Source organism: Colias eurytheme, chromosome 3 (assembly GCF_061535395.1).
Source record: "Colias eurytheme isolate Ceu_HAF_F1 chromosome 3, ilColEury1 Martin Lab GWU primary, whole genome shotgun sequence".
Taxonomy (NCBI): Eukaryota; Metazoa; Arthropoda; class Insecta; order Lepidoptera; family Pieridae; genus Colias; species Colias eurytheme.
The window spans coordinates 9,066,925-9,087,328 of NC_142982.1; the positions used below are offsets into that span (position 1 = coordinate 9,066,925).

General features: G+C 34.7%; 3 protein-coding genes across 4 annotated transcripts; 2 read left to right on the forward strand and 1 right to left on the reverse strand.

Moving 5' to 3' along the window:
• The first annotated feature begins 1,812 nt into the window (after positions 1 to 1,812).
• Positions 1,813 to 3,140, forward strand: LOC149909851 (steroid receptor RNA activator 1). Its single transcript, XM_090119949.1, has 3 exons — positions 1,813 to 2,025; positions 2,094 to 2,519; positions 2,676 to 3,140. Exons 1-3 carry the CDS (start codon positions 1,986 to 1,988, stop codon positions 2,828 to 2,830), a joined length of 621 nt encoding a protein of 206 aa, XP_089976075.1. The 5' UTR covers positions 1,813 to 1,985; the 3' UTR covers positions 2,831 to 3,140.
• Positions 3,141 to 3,798: 658 nt separating this feature from the next.
• IntS4 (integrator complex subunit 4) lies at positions 3,799 to 16,931 on the reverse strand. The gene is made up of 17 exons (XM_090119950.1): positions 16,720 to 16,931; positions 16,187 to 16,519; positions 15,811 to 16,059; positions 15,336 to 15,511; positions 14,999 to 15,191; positions 14,262 to 14,436; positions 13,367 to 13,572; positions 13,044 to 13,166; positions 12,602 to 12,737; positions 12,139 to 12,276; positions 11,521 to 11,680; positions 9,110 to 9,256; positions 7,430 to 7,559; positions 7,243 to 7,342; positions 6,506 to 6,648; positions 4,453 to 4,672; positions 3,799 to 4,070 (listed from the first exon to the last, which is right to left on the reverse strand). Exons 1-17 carry the CDS (start codon positions 16,771 to 16,773, stop codon positions 3,871 to 3,873), a joined length of 2,883 nt encoding a protein of 960 aa, XP_089976076.1. The 5' UTR covers positions 16,774 to 16,931; the 3' UTR covers positions 3,799 to 3,870.
• Positions 16,932 to 18,403: 1,472 nt separating this feature from the next.
• Positions 18,404 to 20,328, forward strand: LOC149909853 (mitochondrial nicotinamide adenine dinucleotide transporter SLC25A51). Of its 2 annotated transcripts, none has more exons than XM_090119958.1 (3): positions 18,404 to 18,497; positions 18,770 to 18,987; positions 19,228 to 20,328. In XM_090119958.1, exons 2-3 carry the CDS (start codon positions 18,790 to 18,792, stop codon positions 19,951 to 19,953), a joined length of 924 nt encoding a protein of 307 aa, XP_089976084.1. In that variant the 5' UTR covers positions 18,404 to 18,497; positions 18,770 to 18,789; the 3' UTR covers positions 19,954 to 20,328. The 2 variants fall into 2 exon arrangements, with proteins under 2 accessions (XP_089976084.1, XP_089976083.1); XM_090119957.1 differs by having other exon boundaries at positions 18,413 to 18,666.
• Positions 20,329 to 20,404: the final 76 nt, after the last annotated feature.

Below are 20,404 nucleotides of genomic sequence, written 5' to 3' on the forward strand. Positions count from 1 at the left end.
ATAGACTATACATAAAGAATGTGATTATCGCCATAGAATATATAAGATTTTATGGTTGCTGAAATCTAGCTACGATTCATAATTTAAATATAATTATAATTATTAATTAATTAATTATAATATAATTATATTTTAATATGCACGTTCACCGTGTACATATGTAGTTGGTATGAATTGTGGAGAGAAAAGCAAGCGTTAATATTTAAATAGTACAAAATGTTAGCCACAACTTCACCCACGTGGTTATAGGTCTACCAGAATCTGATGGCATATTTATATTTACGAAATAAAAGATTTTCATATGGCAATTTTATTTGACAACTATCAAATTGGTTGTCAAATTATTTGTCTTTGCAATTGATGAATAATTTTTAGGATTTTGTCTAAAAAATCTTCGAAAATGTCGAAAAAGCCGCTGCGATCACAAGCAAGAGGTGTTGTTTATAATGTGTATAGAAAAACATTCGATGAAGAAGGGTCAAAACACATCACAATTTTCAATTTTGAAGATTTAATTGGTAAATTGGACTTACCCGTTTTGATACTTAAAATAAAAAATATTATAAGTCGGTAACTATAATATTGTTTGTTGATTACAACATAATTTTATGAAAACTTATTACAGGAGTTTCCAATGCGGCTATTCGTTAAGTCCAAGCTGTCCAAGTCAATTTTATAATGTGTGTATCTTTAATACTTACGAAAATAAACATAGTTTTATTTTATTTTTTATTTTATTTTATAAAAAATTATTAGTTATCTAGTTTTGATCTGCATTATCATTACATCCATATTTTTACATGGCATAATAATGATAATGAATATACAAATATAGGTATGTGTAAATAATAATATGTATTACATAGATAAAATTAGTAATATGTATATTATACATGTAAGTATGTACCTACATAATATTAAGTGGATATCTCATTATTAAGTACAGTATTGTTCACTTATGTAATGTGACTAATGATGTTGAGGACAAAATAAAAAATAAGCAGTATCAAGATCGTTCAGTCCATTTTCCCTAAGGTTGCACACTCAAAATTTTGATTTCCCAATTTGCCATCAGATTCTGGTTTACCTATATAACTTATAATATCGCGTGGAAATGAAATCTTGCTCCGCGGTAAAAAGTACCGCATTGTACGCATATCTGCGGTATCTGATATCGCAAAACACAAAAATTATATTATGAAATCGCTCCATTTTGCATTTGCGACAAGAGACAACGAAAGAAACAATCAGACTTGCCCGTGTTATTAAAATATGCTACGTCTGGATGGTTTATGATCATTTTTTATGGTACGGTCAGACGCGTGGCAAGCAGAATGGCAAGCAGCCCGGCAAGCAAGCAACCCGTGCGGTTACGTGGGCCAAGCACGATATTCACATGCTCCCGAGCATGTCAGTCAGTACAAACATGGGTGACGATCAGGGACGTACTACAGTCTACAACCGAACGTGTGAACAGGCACACAAGCACAAACACATTCAGCCTTTGATGTTTATCGAAAAACCGACAGTCATCACGATCGGCGGTAAGTGCGAGTACAAACACGGGCGCATGCACAAAAAAATGTTTACATGCTTGTGCCCACACTTGCGCCCGTGCTTGTGCTCGTTGAATGTCACTTTGAACGCGTCTGAACCCACCATTAGATTTTAGTTCCGGATTACATGTTATGATGTCGATTGTCACTGTCATTAATTCTTATAACGCTGACAAGTGACAATAGAGATTGCTTTTGCAGAGTTTTGCAGACAAAGAGTACCATAAACCTATAGTAATATAGTTTGCACTTTGCAGACTTGCACTCTGGATATTGCAAAAAAGATAAAACTGATTTTGCAATCGTATCATATTTTATACCATATTTCTAATAACTAACTTTAATTATAACCAGTAGTGTTTTTAGCAATCAAGCAGAATAAATGCTTTTGTGACAAAAATAAATGCTAGTTAGTTATTAAAACTAAAAATGGATAACTGCGAAAATACAATACCAACAACCAATAAACGTAAGTATTTGTGTTTAATTAGTTTATCAAATTGTATAACGTTATTGTGCATACAATCGATTTTTCAGTGCCATTCGACCCCGGCTGGAACGACCCTCCTACTTTCACTTACAACGCCCAGCAAACCACTCCGAACAGACCACGAAATTTTCTGAATAAAAGAGTAGCATTCCCCGTATCAAGCACAGCTGGGATACCGTCAGCTGCGCCTGCAAATATTCCCCCCATGCAAGCACCTATGCCCATCTCACCCATGGTACCACCCCCTATGTCAAATATAACAGCAAACATTGAACCAAATGAAAAAATTCATATTGATAGTGAAAAGATATTAGAGGAAGTAAGGAACACATTATTGGGAATATTAGAGGAAAGTAGTGAGTTGGGTGCTAAGGCAGAGAGTATAAGAAAAAAAATTAATTTAATGGAGGATATGTGGACCAGTGGAAAGCTGAATACACAAGTTCAGTTGCGAATGCAAGAGTTAGCCAAAGGTATACTTTATATTTTTTATCCTTACCAAAATAAATGCAAATAATTTCAAACAATATTTACAATCACATGATTATGAAAATATTGGGTATTTAACTTATTTTCTCTAGTCTAGATTTTTGAACAATAATATTAAATGAACGATTATATATTTTCAGCTCTAAAAGAAGATAAGCCAGCCAAAGCTGATGAGATCCACAAAGCTCTGATGGTAGACCATGTGAGTGTGGTCGGAACATGGATGCCTGGTGTCAAACAAATTATATACAATTGTATAGCTCGGACTGAATTATTAGCTATTGATAAGGAATAAATGTGATTTATATATAAGTTTAAATTGTTCTAGAATAGTCACATATTGGCATTTAATGCTTTATTTCTGTTTAATTTGTTTGCTTGAAGCTTGAGTATTAAATATTTTCCAAATTATTCCCTTATATCTTGGTGTGTATAAATGTTGATTCAAAATTACTAAGACTGAGATTCTGTATTATTTGATTTTTGCTACTAATAGCTACAGTTAATAAATGTAATAATCAATTGTACATTATTTGTATGTTTCTTTGAATTAATTATATGGCAAGAATATGTTGTAAATAAAATAAAAACAAATATTTTATTTATTTCAAACTGTTTTATTTCATAATCACAGGTACCTAATTAAGAGATTACACTTGAAAACTATACCTATAGAGACCTATAGTATTTTATGTGACTGTCTATACATTACACTTCTATTCTTAATATTTACATTTGCATCAATACTATAAATATAAAATTGTGGATACAATAGTCTAAGAAAATTGTTGTGTAGTTCGAAAGATACATGTGCCAATTAACATTTTCATTTTAAAAATTACTATCCATCACCACCAAATTCTTTCAATATAGATTTCGCTTATACATTTCGAATTTTACTTTTAAATAATTAAATCTTTATACTATCTTATGTAACACACGGCTCCATCCAACTCCGTGAGAGATGAATACTTTGTTACATTTTCATTTTACAAATTACTGTCCATCATTAGAAATAAAACCAGATTTAGAAATATATTTCGCTTATATTTTAGACATTTCGATTTTCCTTTTACATTACGAGGTATACTTTTAAATATCTATATTCTATATAATACCGCGTTTGATAGTTTTCGACACAGAGCAAGATGGTTTTCGATGCGAGTATGACAGTAGCTTCGACCGGCACAGCTAGAGATCAACACTATTGTAACATTTTCATTTTAGAAATTACTATCCACCATTAGAAATAAAACCAAAGTCTTTGAAAGTCGATTTCACTTATATTTATTTTACACATTTCGAGTTATACTTTTAAACAATTAAATCTATATACTAAATGCCGCGTTTGATAGGTTTTGGTGCGACAGTGACTCGTACAGGCCGGCACAGTTCCACTAAAGGCGCGGCTTCACGGCTCGAGCCTTCTTCCACCGCGAGACACACTGATATATCCACACCACATGGCTCCGTCCACACTCCGTGAGAGATTAGCACTTTTGTGAGGAGACGCACGTTTTCTGTACCGTCGTCATCTGAAAAATATTCAATCACTATAGTGTTGATGATTTTCTATAAATTTATATTTATACATTCGCTGTAAATATAATAACTAGATTTTTCAATAGAAAAACATGATGGATACTTTTAACTTATTACATATTAAGATAATGTAACTGCGTGATTTCAAGACTATAAGCAGCCTTCTAAGACGATTATTATATTACATAACGGACTCTAGAAAATATGAACGGCTTCACGCGACAGCGATTTCACTTTTTTTTTAATAAAGTAATAATAATTATATATTATTATATTTTATCGCTCTAAAATTTTACAACGAAACTTAACTAATTATAAACTTCACCGACGTTTTTAAAGAGCGAAGCTGCATTCTTGACCTTCTATAATACGTACTTGTATTCTGATGGTCCAATGGCCTCAAATGGTCTCTAGGCGGCACGAGAGCATGTACCCGTCTATCGGGATAGGCCACTCGAATGCGAATAGCGCTCGGGTCCTTAACTCTTAGTACTTCAGCCTCAAACGCCACGCCTGTAATGAGTCCCGCGCAGAACCGTAGCACCGTGTCGTTGTCTGTGGCCGGTTCTATTATTGTCGCTGTGCACATTCTTATCTGGAACAAAACATGTTTTTTTTAAAGTGAAAACTTCTTTAGCGGCGTTGAGCACTCTTTCTGTAATGGGTATAAAATCTTACAGCCGTACAAATAAAAACTTGCTTATTCAAACCTTATGCAATGCATAGATATGATAAGAATAAATAAAGAATAAGGATGTCATAATTTCTTACAAATAAATTTGGAATAACGTCGATGTATCTATGCTCACGCTATGCAATAGGCGCGAAGCGGCAACGTCGCAATTCATTCACAAAATTATGAAAAACATTGAAATTGTCTACGGTTAAGCCTTGGTGCTGTCATTTTGCTGACGTTTGACTTCGTCGAAATTGTTGTGAAGTTTCATCATACGATGTTCTGTTTATTTATTTTTTAAATATTTATTGGAAATAATTTAAATATATCATTAAATATGCAAGCAAATGATAGATAACGCGATCCGCTATACGAAGATAAACCCACCTTGAGATAGAGAGTTGCCAAATAACTGGTACTCAAAACATACAACTCCAGGCTTAGAAGATTTATATTTTCAACGAAAGTGTATATATTATTGTGATAAGTTTAGAAATAAGTTTTATGTATGTATGGTTTGGCGCATGTTGTAAATAAATAAATCATTATAAATATCAAAAGGGTTTTTCATAATTTCGTATATTTTGACATTTCATACAAAATTTTCCATTTCAATAGGTACGTAATGAAATTATTAATTTGCTCAACTTTTTCTACTTCTCGTATTACTCTCATTGCTATTATCTCAAATTTAGATTGAAAATTGCTTCTAAAACTTGTAAAACACAGCACAATGTACTAAAAGATATGTTATAACTCGGTTATGTCAGACTTATACTAGGGTGAAGCCGGAATAAGGACGGAATAGCATTAGTATGAAAACTTATTACGAAGTTATACTAGGTTACATTTATTTCGTGTTTATTTGTATGATTTTTCCTTATTCTTAGTTTATTCTTTGCATAAAATGTTATAACTCGTTTATTTGTACGGCTGATAAACTCGCATCAGGACACGTGACCTGATCGAAAAAGCGTAAGACGGATACCATTCCAAAATATCAAACATGCTCAAAGTAAATAATCAAGTTTTCACTTCTGCCGGCACTCCCGGAGTGCAACCCGTCTTTTTTTAAGTTTAAGTTAGTGCAGTTATTTCACTCTATCATCTATGTATAAAAAATATCCATGAAGTGTACCTAAGTTATCGCGAAATGTTATAAATAAAAAAAATATACTAAGTATAATTTTTTGACAATGGAAAGAGTAAAAGTCTAATTTGTAGTTTATACTTGTACATTCAGTCTTCGATATATGTAATTTGTGCAAACATACAAATGTATTAAATAGTTAACATTATCTATATTACACACACACTTTAAATTCTCAAACATCAAGGTTGAGCTTTAAATCTGTACAATACATTTACTCTATGTCCTCACATTACATTTTATATCCATGTTACATTCCCATCTATATTTAACACTAGCTGCGCTCCGCGGTTTTACCCGCGTGGCTTCGCTCCTGTTGGTCTTAGTGTAATAATAAGATGAATGGGCTATCTAACACTGAAAGAATTTTTCAAATCGGACCAGTAGTTCTTGAGATTAGCGTGTTTAAACAAACAATCTCTTCAGCTCTATAATATTAGTATAGATTAAATAGTTAACATTATCTATGTTATACACATACTATAAATTTTGAAACGTCAAGATTGAGTTTTTAATTTATACAAAACATTTACATTTGGGTCACATATTTTATCCAAATTACTTTTCCATCTATTTAAATTAACATTATTTATAGCACGTACCTTAAGATTAGGTCTCGGCACGACAGGCGGCGGTGCGGCGAGTAGCAGCGGTAATAAAGCTCGCGCTAGCGCGGCTGGTTTGTGCTCACCGCTCGCCGACAGCTGCTGGAACACCGCTATCGTGAACGGTTCCGGCTCCATACCTGGGGGTGTGTTGGGTTTATGTTATGAAAAATATATGAATCACAAAAAAATGTTATTGAAGTGAAACTTCTTTATCGGGGTTGGAAAAAATTTAGTGTAACATTTTTTCGTTACGCGTAACATTTTTCCGTTACGCGCCTTCTTTTTGTTATCCCTACCACGCGTGATTCAACGTATTTCTGTAAAGTTGCATAAAGTAAATTATTTTTTGAAAAATAAGGTCATAAGGAAGTTTCACTTCTTACGTGTGTACACTAGTACGCGCACAAATTTTTTTTATCGAAAACTATTAACGACTTGACTAGGATATTAAAGGTATGTTAGAAAAAACCTGAGCTGCAAGCTGATAAGAAAATTGCATATTTGATTTAAATTACAGAAAAAGTCATAACGGTGTTGGTTTCATAAATAAAGTTACTTCGAATATTCAAAAATCGAATTTAAATGCAGCAAATTGTAGGCAAAGTAATCAAAATAGCCAATTCAATTTAAAATCAACGCTTACATCTTTTCTGTATTAAATAACTACATGAATTTATCAACTTCAAAAATTAAATTGCATTTACAAGCCATTTTATAAAACATGAACTTACCAGCTGAAGCCAAAAGCCGATCCAGCAGTTCAGCATGATGCGTCAACGCAGCTGCCGCAGTGAGCGCCGCCGCACTGCCCCCCGCAGGCCCCGCCCCCGCCTGTCCAAGCCCCGCCCCCAACGCACCAGGCCCCGCCCCCAACGCACCAAGCCCCGCCCCGATCGCGTTAGGCCCCGCCCCAGTCACATTAGGCCCCGCCCCCGCAACCGCTGCGTTCTCAACAGCGGCGATTAGTTTCGCAGCGGACACACGCAGCGCTAATTGCCATACGCATGCGCTTTCTTGTTCGGACACTCCGCTGAATTGGTGCTGCAATCTGTAAAGAAAGGTTTTGTGTCATGAAAAAATAAAACGAAATGCAATCAATCATCAATTTATTCGATATTAATGGCCATTATATCGGAATTATATTAATTCGGCCATTATATTAAATCGGAAGGCCATAAACAAAAAAGAAGAAGAAGAAGAAGAAAAAAACCGTTTCTTTATTTTGCTCTTGCGATTACAGAAAAAAAATTATTTCATTTTTTAATCGCATATTTTAAGAGAAATTAAATAAAAACGATAAATGTGATGATGACGTCATACATACGGAGGAATAAAAATGCGCCTTAGCCTAATTTAAAAAAAATTAAAAAAAAACTATCACTGACATTTACAGGGTATGGCATGTGTCAAATTTCATATTAATGTCATTTTTGTGAATTTTTCATGTAAACAAACTTTTAAATCGTGTTATTGTGGTCATAAGTAGGCCTTATGACCAATATTAAATTATACATTATAACTTACGTTTTGTGTGCTTTTGCGTTTAAGTGACGTATTTTATGCATAAAGAATATTATAGTATTAATATATATATTTTTTTTACATTATGAATAAAGACGTGGAAGAAGGAAACTTCGTAAATTAACACATTCAGTCCCGCTCTATCTCTTTTTATTCCCTCCCCAGGAGTATTAAACATTTAACGCAATTTCGTCGGAAGCTGCATAAGAAGTTTGAATTCAAAAATACATGATGCTATAAAAGATGAAAGAGCGGTAAAACAAAAGCGCCATAAGCAAAAAAAAACAAATACTAGTCGGGCGCGATAACTTGACACCTGCTACTTATGCCCGTCTCTTTCACTCTCACGTGGTAATAGAATGGAGTGAAAGGGACAAAACCTTTTTTCAGGTGTCAAGTTAACTCGCACGAGTTTTTTTTTTATGTCAGAGCAAGCAAAGGAGCAGGTGGGCTACCTGATGTTAAGTGGTCACCACCGCCCATAAACACTTGTAACACTACTAGTGTTACAAGTGCTTTGCCGGCCTTTTATGGACAAATAAGCTCTTTTTTTTAAGGCCCCAATGTCGTAGTTGTTCGGGCACACCGCAGGTGGCAAATCGTTCCACAGTTTCACCGTATAGTTATAATCATAGATATCTAGAGAGATGCCAATCGCTTGCGCTGAGTACAAAACCGTGTCTCATTACAAATTTACGCACACAACTGCAGTAAACAAAATCAAACTTCGCGTTGTGTGCGTGTCATCACACAAAAATATGAGAGCGACTATTCGTTCGCACACTAGATTGTAAGTGACGTACGTATACAGCACCACTACAGCTTGTTCTTTTTTTGGGCATATTGCTGCGACACCGGCCCCGCCCCCTAACCATATCTCCCTTTAGTTTCTGTGATCTGTGGTTATAATAATAATGTATAGTTCACCTCAAGCAGTCGGCAGAGAGCTGCAGCAGCGCGTGTTGGTGCGGCGCGGGCGCGCGGGCCAGCGCCGCGTGCAGCGCGAGCACGCAGCGCGCGAACAGCGCCGTGAACTGCGCCGCGCCGAGCACTAGCGGCTCCATAACTATAGTTCACCTCAAGCAGTCGGCAGAGAGCTGCAGCAGCGCGTGTTGGTGCGGCGCGGGCGCGCGGGCCAGCGCCGCGTGCAGCGCGAGCACGCAGCGCGCGAACAGCGCCGTGAACTGCGCCGCGCCGAGCACTAGCGGCTCCATCTCCGCTAGCCTGCACACCAAACATTTCTATTGTGTACTTGTCACTTAGTGTATTCGTATAGGAGCTACCAACGTTGGCAAGAGAAAATTTTAGTATACAGTAGAACTCCAATTATCCGAACTCCGACTATCCGAATCGCCGATTATCCGAATCACAAAAATTGTCCAAAAAAAAAGTCTAAGTGCGCTATTATTCTTCCCCTAACAAGAATATGGAGAGGATGATGATGATAAAGATGCGTTGTCACTAGAGGAAATAAGACAAATGATTGTAAAAATTCCTGGTTGTACAGAAGTAAGTGCTGAAGATGTAGGAGAGTGGATGGCTTGTGACACGTCTGACCCTGGTTTTCAAATTCTCAATGACGATGAAATTGTTGTAAGTGTGAGAGAAGATGTTGAAGTGGAAGTGGAAGAAGAACTTTCTGCTGATGTTGAAGTAGACGCTGGACCATCAGCTAGTGAAGCATTTGCCGGCCTCGAGACTGCTTTGAAGTGGATGGAGCGTCAGCCCGAGTGTGACCACTTGCAACTGCTCACCGTCAAGCGAATGCGTGACCTGGCTGCCCGAAAACGGTTGAAGACCGCAAAACAGCTTACATTGACGGAGATGTTTAAAAAACAATGATTTTTATTTCTAAACTTGTACATTTCTTTGATATACTGTTTCTCTTCCTATTTCGGTTAGAGTCCGGGCTGTCTGGCTGGCCGCAGTGGTTGCGTTTATTAAAACAAACACTCCATAGCATCGATAGGATTGGAAAGCAATTTAATAAGTATATTTGTAAATTATACTTTAGAAAAGGGTTAGTACCATAGAAATCTAAATAACAAGGCAATAGAAGTCGTAAGCGCGCGTGACATTCTCGCCGCACAGGTGGTTACCATGCCACAAGTCTGTTCGTCGCTTGGTGGTCGCTTGTTCAGTTGTTCCTGACACGTGCGTGAGTAAACATGGTGTGTTACAGCATTTCCCAGTGCGGAAATTCTTCCATAAATTGTAATTATACTAATAAAGGAATAAAATTTCACCGGTAAGTATTTTTGTTTATAAATATTGCCGTTTTTCCTTAAAATTATAGAATATTTACAAGTATTACGAGTGTCACCATAGTAATCGAAATAACAATGAATGACACAGTCGACCAATCTTATTATCACGTTTAACACAAATTTCAACCTTATTTCTATGAGTTTATGTTCAAAGTTATATCTATTGAAAATTGACAACCTCTGTTGTAGAAAAGCTGAATTTTTGCGTATTGGAGCAAAAATAAACAAAACGTCTCATATACTTAGGGATGTTATTCTAAAATAGACCGTAAATTCGTGCGATAAGATACATATTAAAAAGCTTAATTTAATATTTAAGTTAGTTTTCACTAAAATCAAGCTGTCCAATAAAAGGCATAGTTTACTTGTGTGTACTGTTTAGCTATCGGTTTAAATGTGTTGATTTTGGCGACAGCGGTTTTCATACGAATTATGATATTATAGCACTTCTATGTGTCTTGTTATTTAGATTTCTATGGGCATGACGAAAGATTTTGAAATCCTCTTCCATAATGTGTGTATACGTTTACTATACAAGAAAAACCCTATATTTCGGTAATATACTTAAATTTAACGAAGATAAAAGCCATTTTTCAAAAAAAAATTATTAACTGTGCCAAAACAGCTCGCGGGTGTCATGGCGTAGGCGTGACGTCACTCTTTAGTAAATACGTAATTATTTTTACGCATTACGAAGAAAATCAAAAAAATATTAATTTAATATGTGTTATAGAAACGAATTTCAAAGTTTATAAGTGGTGTGCAGTATTGCAGTGTGAATCCACATAAAAATAATGCTCAAAAATGTGTTAGTAATTATTTCAAGCGAGAAAATAATAAGAAATGATTGTATAAAGTTGACGCGGAGAACCCCGAACCATGTATTCGTGAATTCGCAATTATATTTCTGTTCTGAGTCGATAAAGCATACGTGAAACATTAGAAAATATATAAAAATGCGTATTCTCAACATATTCATAACAACAAAACACATCTGACGTGAGTTGTTTACTTAAGCGTGACGTCACGCGTGTTTTAGTCAAAATGGCCAACTGCAGAATTTCAATGTTTTATTTTATTGATAATCTCATTAATCTTAATGTTTTTAAGATTTCTAAGTCACTACATTTAATTTATTTATTATACATTTTCCCTTAAAAACACTAATACGATCATTAATTATGGATACTGTCGTCATGTCACGTGACACAAAAACCATACTTATTGAGCTGCTCCTCAGCGGATTGCAGCATCTTCATGCGCACAGCTGTGGACAGCGTCGCGTTGTCGATGTGCTGCAGCACCGTGTCGAAGAACTTGCGCACTGCCGTGTCGTCCATTGCTGTCTCGCTTTTTTCGTTGCGCGAGTATTGGTTGTCGCCTATTTGAGAAAGAATCATTAAGTTATACGAAAAAACTGAATCTTTTATTTGTTTGACGTTAATTTGAGGAAGTATGTATCTAAATTGAAAGATAAATGTGTTTTTTTTTTTTGTAACTGTAAAACATCGACACGCTTGGGTGAGAAATAGAAGCAATAAAAAACGTTTCTTAGGACGTTATTTTTTTAGGGCAAAAATTCTAGTTAAAAAAAATTCTAGTCTAGTTTATGGCCAGATCTACTAAATTATTATGTTTTATCGGCTTTTCCGTTGATTTGTGTGTGTGTGTGTGTGTACGAATAAGAAAAAATCTCCTTTAAATGCACGCTTGTTCGATAACTCAAACCTATGAAAACCTTGAAAAAAAACACCTTTTCTTGATATATCACATATATCACCTTCATAAACATTATAGCATATATTTGTGTTATTTAACAGATAAAAGTCCTATAATTACCAATAGGCAGCGGCGGCACAAGATGCGGCATGGTATCCCGCAAGTACGTGTAATGTTTGACCGTGTGCTCTTCGAACAGCGGCAGCATGGTCGTGCAGTGTTGAGCCGCGTTGAACACCAGGATTAGTACACACATGTCTGTTTTTGTTGAGGAAAATTAAAAAAAAATATTGAAATTGAATTTAAAGACTATTTCTTGGTCGAAATACTATAACTCCATAATCTATAGCAAGAACCTCGTCTCAATAGTTTGGGTTAAACAATGTCATATGTCATACGATGAGATATTAAAAAAAAGTAGAAAGGTACAATATATACAAAATACTATGTACTTATATCAATCTAGAAAAATTGGAGTGAATAAGTATTATTTTGTTAGAGAAAATATTACATTTCCAGTATTTTCACTTGATGCTATATCCAAATATACGTAAATATTTTTTTATTTTATATAAAAGGATACAAGACGGATCTTCGACGTCAGGTTCTGGCATATCGAAGAAAGGGTGCACGCCCAACAGTCTGGTGGTGAGCGGCAGTACTAGGGTCGCGTGCTTACTTCCCATACGTTGTACACAACGGAACGTTGAGCGTTTATCCTAAATAAATATATATTTTTTTAATTTATTTATTTTTAAGTCAAGTTCTTTGAATTAAAATATAGTGTCTTCATAAAACACTAGGTAGTGGATATTTTGCAGTGTATGGATATAATAAACGTGAAAAATGTATGTTAACTTTTCAAAATATTTAAAAAATATGAATAAAATTCTTTTGACCAGTATCTTTTCGATCTGTATGACTACTTAAATTACATAGTCAAATATTATTTTGGTGAATGTGAAAATGTTTGTTTCTCTATCCTAAATATTCTACATATATTTTTTTTAATAGAGTTGTCTTACCTGAGGGTACCTCTTGAGATTTTCTAGAATTTTGTCAATACACATTTCAAGACAAGTCTTTGATGCAACTGTGCACGATCCGAGCATTCTGTGTAAACCCTCTCTTACATCCATAGAGTAATCCTAAAACAAATATCATTGGTTATTATTTATAATAGACAAAATTATTATTTTTTAATCTATGCTTTGGCAAATCTTTAGCAGAATTTGGAACTTTTCTTCTCATCTTTTTTTAAATTATAGTTTATTTGAAATGTACTATTGCATGAATAAAAAAAACCGTTAACTGAACAGCCAATAATTTCATTTAAGTAGATGATTACCTCCAAAGCACCCAATATTGTTTCCAATTGATCCTCCCGTAATACTATATGATGAGATATTTTAGTCAAACTGTCTATGGCTCTAAGACGAACATCTTCAATTTCATCATTGAACATGTCCACAAGGAAATCGAGCGATGTTGTCGCAAAAATGGTATTTTCCAACGACAGCTCACATACTGCTTCTACGGCGGCTGTGCGTACCTCTGAAAAAATATTAATGGAGAAAATGTTTATTTATAAACGATAATTTAAATTTAATCTATTCTAATATTTTGAAGAGGAATGATGCAAGTATGTTTGTCAGGAATTGGCCTAAAAAGTACTGGATGGATATGGATGAGACTTAAAAGTAATATAGGTTATTCATCAGAATATCACATGAGCTATAGAAATACTTACAGCGCGGCGCAGGCGCACAGCAAATTATTTATATTTTTTTGAAGTGAAACTTATTTAGGTGCGTTGAAAGTAAATTTCAAAGTCACGTCATGGCAATACCGTCACGTCATTGCGTAAGGCGATGATTTTGATATCTTTTAACCTTGCCAAAAAAGTTTCACTTTTGACACGTGTGCTCAGTACACACACTTTTAAAAGAGCAGGTAATCGAGCACGTGGGCCACCTAACGAGGCGATCACCACCGTCCATGAGCACTCACAAAGCTAAAAAAGACAGGTTGCACTCCGGGAGTGCCGGCAGAAGTGAAAACTTGATTATTAACGTCGAGCATGTTTGATATTTTGGAATGGTATCCGTCTTACGCTTATTCGATCAGGTCACGTGTCCTGACGCGAGTTTAAGATTTTATACCCATTACAGAAAAAGTGCTCAACGCCGCTAAAGAAGTTTTCACTTCAATATTAGCATCAAAATTTACTGGGCCACACTCACCCATGTACTCGTCCTCCAGCCCGTGCACGAAGGCGCCCGCCGCGCCGCCGGGCAGCAGCTGCACGGTGGCCTGCTCGAGCAGCTGGCCGGGCGCGTCGTCCGCCCAGCGCCGCCCGCTCGCCCACGCGCCCGAACGCACTAGCTCTGCGCCGCGCTCGTGCGCGGTTTTCTTTTTCTGATATACAACAGTGTTGCGTGCTTTGAAATATACATAATATGGAGACGACACCGCCTACCATCACTTATGTTCCGCTCAACATAAGCCATATGGCTTAACTGCACGCTCATTTTTTATTTGTTTTAAAGTGAAACGCATCAAATATGCCTTCGTGTGTGTTACGATATTGCAGAAATAATACGGAAAAGTGACTTAACATAACTTAACTTTTCATCGGTAAGTACCTAACTAGATAATAATTTTTAAAACTTAGAGCAAAAAAATGGCGCACAGATTTTGTTTGTGGTGTCTCCTCCATACATAGTAATATTATCTCAAAATTGTGTGTTGTTATTTTGTTTAAAATTATCGAAAATGGAAATAAAAATGAATGAAATAATGCAAAAGAAATATAAGACAGTAAATTTGTTAAGATTGGAATTAATTTCTAAAGAAATACAATTCAAATTTCATATTTGTAACTTAGAATTTTCGCACTTTTAATGATGAAATTGATATAAATTGTTAAAATAAGGAATTTATTTAGTGACATGGACTGATATATTCAAAACAAACATACCTTCATATTACTCATCAATTGTTTATCCAGGGTCTGCAGCAAGAATCGATCTGACACAGACTTTGTAGTACCCAACAGTGTACAAGCCAAAGCGCGTACTTGCATGCACAGATCATTAACGGCTGAACAGATTTTTATGAACGCATCATCTACTAGACGCATTGTCGTTTCACCGTCTTGAAGAGTGACAGTGCTGAAATAATAGATTTAATTTTTTTTTTTAATCTGCATTGAAGAATATTAATTTTAAAAAATATATTCAGTCAGATTTTTTCAAGCGAATTGTTTAATTATATTTTTATTAAGATTGTAAATAAAAATTAAATATTATTCTCACTTCTCAGGATATTTATTTCCAAGCAGCCAGACCAATTTGAGAGCTACTTCTCTCACAATTTCATAATCATCAGATAAAGCTGTGCAAACATGTTCATAGATTTGTGCACTAAGTGTTAAGCCACGTCCATGTAGTGTTAACAGTGATTGAAAGGCTTCACAGCGTACTCTTGCATCCTGAAATATAAGAAATAGCTATTATATTATACTAGAGGTCCGCCCCGGCTTCGCCTGTGGTACATATTTCGCAATAAAAGGTAGCCTATGTCCTTTCTCGGGTATCAAAATATCTCCATACCAAATTTCATGCAAATTGGTTCAGTAGTTTAGGCGTGATTGAGTAACAGACAGACAGACAGAGTTACTTTCGCATTTATAATATTAGTAAGTATGGATTACGATAATCAGTTTACTTATTCCAGCATAGAATTAAAAACACTTAATTTTTTGTTTGAATTAAAAAATAACAATCTTACCTCAGCATTGCTATAATCACTAAGTAGTTTAACAATAATATCAGCCTCTGCAATCATTTCTGCCGTTCTATCAATTTCTGGGCATATTGGATACAGTTCACTGATGAGTTGCAAGCATCTACACTTCACCTGTTGACTTGTATCCTTCAGATTGTCTCTGGCCACACCGACCAAGCGTGTCATTAGAATTTTGTCATCAGATAATTTGTTCCCCAGCTTTAGGAGGGTGGCAATCCCTTGAGCAATAACCTGAATTAAAAATTATCAATATAAAAAGAAATTTTCAACTAAATGGGCAAATTCATAATAAATTTTCAGTTGTCATCAACTGATTTGTACTGGGTATCTAATATTCAATGAGGAATAAAAAAAATACCTTGTGAGATGTTTCATTTTTTATTAAATGAGTAGTTTCTTCAATCAAGTGATTTAAGTTTGCTCCAGGACATTCCAATCCAATATCACAAAATAACCACAATATTTTCACCCTGACAACTGATTCTTCCTCTGACTGAAAGTGTTCAGAGAGCTTTTTGATAGCTTCTTCCACATCTGATTCTTGAAACTGTAGGCAGTCTGATATTCGCAATAATAACTGCAATGCCTCATCACTTGACTTGCACTTTTCCAACAAGCCAACAAATGCTGCAGCTGAACTGCCTATCAATGGTTTCTTAGCCAGGTGAAGTTTCTTTGAAGTTGGTCCATCCTAAAACATAGTGTATTCAAGTTTTGATTGTTTTTGGTTATTCCTTATATTATGTTACAATTTATAGGGATTTTATGTGACTTATCTAAATGTATATTAAGTCTAGCATTCATAATTAAGCTAATGAAAGATTCTAACGTAATATGTAGTACCTTTAGGTCATAGGGACTACTAAAAAGAATAACACATAAAGTACATACCTGAAAGGATTTATTATATTCTGCTAATGCCCTTTTCTTCAACACCGCTGCCATTATGTATTTAAATTTAAATCTAAAGAAAGGAAATTAAATCTGCACTATCGATATTCAATTATTGAAGCAAACACTATTAATATCACACTAATAATAAGACTTATGAACCCAAACAAAATAAGACTGCGCTTTTATAACCAACGTTGACAGCCCACAGCCACAGAGTACAGACCACGTACAGACACAGAGGCCAGCGAGCATTCTCCGATTCACAAATGACATGTGACATATGAAATATTGACATCGCTTGGCACAGCTTATTCAAATCGAAGCCACATCCAAGCTAAAATGTTCCTTTCCATTATTTAATTATAAAAGACTAGTGGTCCGCCCCGGCTTCGCCCGTGGTACATATTTTGCAATAAAAGGTAGCTTATGTCCTTTCTCGGGTATCAAAATATCTCCATACCAAACATGCAAATTGGTTCAGTAGTTTAGTCGTGATTGAGTAACAGACAGACAGACAGAGTTACTTTTCGTTTCGCATTTATAATATCAATATGGATTTAGAAACATACCTAAGATAATTAATTTTATATTCTTTAACCCTTATTCAAACGCGAGCCTGTGGAGGAGCTAACAATAAAGTAAGATACGTTCCAGGGTAATTTTGGGTCGTAGATTTCAAAAATACACACAAAAAAGGGGTTAGTGGGGGGGAAGTACCCTTTTTTCGGTGGGAAGTATATATCCCGTCATCTGTTCTCTCTTGTAAAAAGTTTGGAAAGGTGGGAACTATAGCTCCCAGTGTCCACTCTAGACATCAATATTTTAAAACACTAGTTAGTTGCCCTGACTCCACTTGTGAATTTAATGTTATCGTAAAAAATTATAAAGATCAAGTTTTTTAATAAAGGAGGTGAAAGTACTCATCAATGCAAGTTTCTTTTACTGAGGGAAGAATTCGGGAATTGAAAAATGAATGACTTCAACATAAAAATGGCATTTTTCTAAAACAAAATAAAAACAATAGGTAAATACTAATGTATTGAGTTATGATTTCTAATTATCTGATCAGGAAATAACGAATAACAATAAATAAGTTGCTTATACCAACTAAAAAAGATTTTTTAGACACACAGATTTTATATATAGAATTTCCGAATGTCGTGTGCAGTGACGAACACTGGGATGATATCTTCCCACTTAAAGACTTAATTTCAATCGACTCTACCAAGGTATAAAAGAAAGATTCTGGGCATATTTTTACGTTTCACGCAACCGTAATATAGTCTAGTTTACATAGCTAGAACTCAAATCTACTTATCTAATTTTTTTTGAGCACTACACCAAAAACTAAAAAATAACGGTCGTTTTCGGCTGCAAAATCACGTCATCTGACTTTGACGTGTGTTTACCATGACATGTAATAATTCTCTGAAAAGTGTTTCCATGAAAAAAAGTTCTCTAAAATGTTAAGATTGCGTAGATAAATATATCACTGCATTAGGTACAAGCATATAAAAATAAAACACGATTTACTTCAATCTGAGACGTGGGAAGTATAGCTCCCAGCGTTTTAATAAGGGTTAAATAAAGATAGCGTAACGTAAAAAAACAGCATGTCAAATCAATAATCTTGACAATGTCAGTAGCATGACATAAGACATTAGACATTTGATTTGACATTCAGATATTTTGGAACTTGTGATGGAGACTGGAGTGAAAGCAAAACTGTGTTAATTTATTGAATATATTATAATTGAAAAGACCTAACAAACAAAGTTAGTCCACATGTTTTTTTTATATGAATACTAATATTGTGAAAATTATTTATCGCAGGTTATTTTATCATGATATAATACAACCTTATACATTCGTCATGTCATTGACAAAAATTAGCAAATTTCGCATAATACGTAACTAATAATATTCATATTCGTCATAAAACAGGTAAATTAAATGACTTACTAACCTCTTATTGTAGTACCTATTTTATAAAAATGTAAAATGTAGGTCAGCAAATTAATTCAATAAAAATTGGTTCTTTTTCCAGATGTCGAATACATTAAAATAATGCCATGTGAGCACCGGGTTCAGGAAATGTCTGAAAGGCAGCTTTTAAATCAAAGTTGTCTCAAAGAGGGCAGTATGTCAGTCACAATGTCAAAACAGACCCTTTCTCAACACTGGAAAGAGTTTGTGTGTGGTGGTGGTTCAGCCTTCTGTAATATACTCATCAGTTATCCCTTAAACAAGCTCATATTTAGACAGGTACCAACTTTGTATGTCATACATAAATCCAAGAAATTATTTGATATAAAATCTATCTCATAGCTATGTGTTTATCAATTGTTCATTGTTTAAACTTTAACATCTTAAGTGTTATTTAAACACTTGCACTGGCACATATCAATTCAATAGCTATTTATTAAATAAATTGTAAACTTGTCTTTTTATTTTTAAAAGTGTAAGAAATATAGAATTATTACTATTAAACTTTTTTTGATACAGATGATGCATGGTGTAGAAGCAACATTTGCATTAAACCAACTCCAAAAGGAAGGCTTGGGCTATCTGTATAGAGGGATGTTGCCACCACTGCTACAGAGGTCTTTATCTATGTCTTTAATGTTTGGCGTCTATGATGAGTGCTTAGAACCTCTTTTGGATAAACAAATTAATCCATACCTCTCAAAAACTATTGCTGGTGTTATTGCAGGATGTTTTGAAGCAACACTTATGCCTTTCGAAAGGCTCCAAACACTGCTTATACATCCCAAATATCATAGTAAATTTAAGAATACTGCTCATGCTGCCAGCCATATTTCAAACTTTCACGGTATAAAAGAATTTTATAGAGGACTCACTCCTATATTACTAAGGAATGGTCCATCCAATGCGTTATTCTTTATTATAAGGGATGAAATTAAAATAAGAATGCCGAAACAAGAAAGTATTTTGTATGACAGTCTACAGAATTTTATTGCAGGAGCTTCAATAGGGGCATTTTTAAGTACTTTATTTTACCCATTAAATGTAATTAAAATAGGAATGCAATGTGAACTTGGTGGGCCCCACAGAACTATCCTATATGAGTTTAATTATATATTACGCAAGAGAGGATCAAAGTTTGGAAATTTTTACCATGGAGCCCTGCTTAATATTACCCGTGCATTTCTCAGCTGGGGCATTATAAATGCCTCATACGAAGTATTTAGGAAAATTTTATATTCCTAGTCATTTTATGTTATGATTTATTTGTTATTAATGTTATTTTAATGGTTGATTGTGTGTACATAAGTTATATGAATTGAGTATTATTCATGTTTTGTTAAGCAAAGTTTTATCATGATAAAAAGCATTTATCCTGACAAAACAAGTATGTACCTAAGAATTGTGATGAATGTCACATAGATCACTATTTATTATGTTATATTATCAGATCTTAATTGTTGTAAGTTGAATTTACCTAAATCGCGACAGCCACGAAAAGACAGCAGTGATATCAAAATACAGAATACAGAAATACTTTTCAGTTTACTATAGAAATATATATTGCGCCAGTGTACAATATTGGATTGATAATCAAAATAAAAGTCTACTCTTAATCAAGTACGTGTTTTAATTCGAATTTATATTTACGTCATATATCGTTAAAAGTCACAATAATTTTATGGTGACTGAGAAA

Coding starts and splice junctions, on each gene's coding strand:
- LOC149909853 (XM_090119958.1), top strand. CDS start 18,790: ATGCCATGTGAGCACCGGGTTCAGGAAATGTCTGAAAGGCAGCTTTTA. Junction 18,988..19,227: donor ACAAGCTCATATTTAGACAG/GTACCAACTTTG, acceptor TTTTTGATACAG/ATGATGCATGGTGTAGAAGC.
- IntS4 (XM_090119950.1), bottom strand. CDS start 16,773: ATGGCAGCGGTGTTGAAGAAAAGGGCATTAGCAGAATATAATAAATCC. Junction 16,520..16,719: donor AATATAATAAATCCTTTCAG/GTATGTACTTTA, acceptor ACTATGTTTTAG/GATGGACCAACTTCAAAGAA. Junction 7,560..9,109: donor CTCTCTGCCGACTGCTTGAG/GTGAACTATAGT, acceptor CTTTCTTTACAG/ATTGCAGCACCAATTCAGCG.
- LOC149909851 (XM_090119949.1), top strand. CDS start 1,986: ATGGATAACTGCGAAAATACAATACCAACAACCAATAAAC. Junction 2,026..2,093: donor AATACCAACAACCAATAAAC/GTAAGTATTTGT, acceptor TCGATTTTTCAG/TGCCATTCGACCCCGGCTGG. Junction 2,520..2,675: donor AATGCAAGAGTTAGCCAAAG/GTATACTTTATA, acceptor ATATATTTTCAG/CTCTAAAAGAAGATAAGCCA.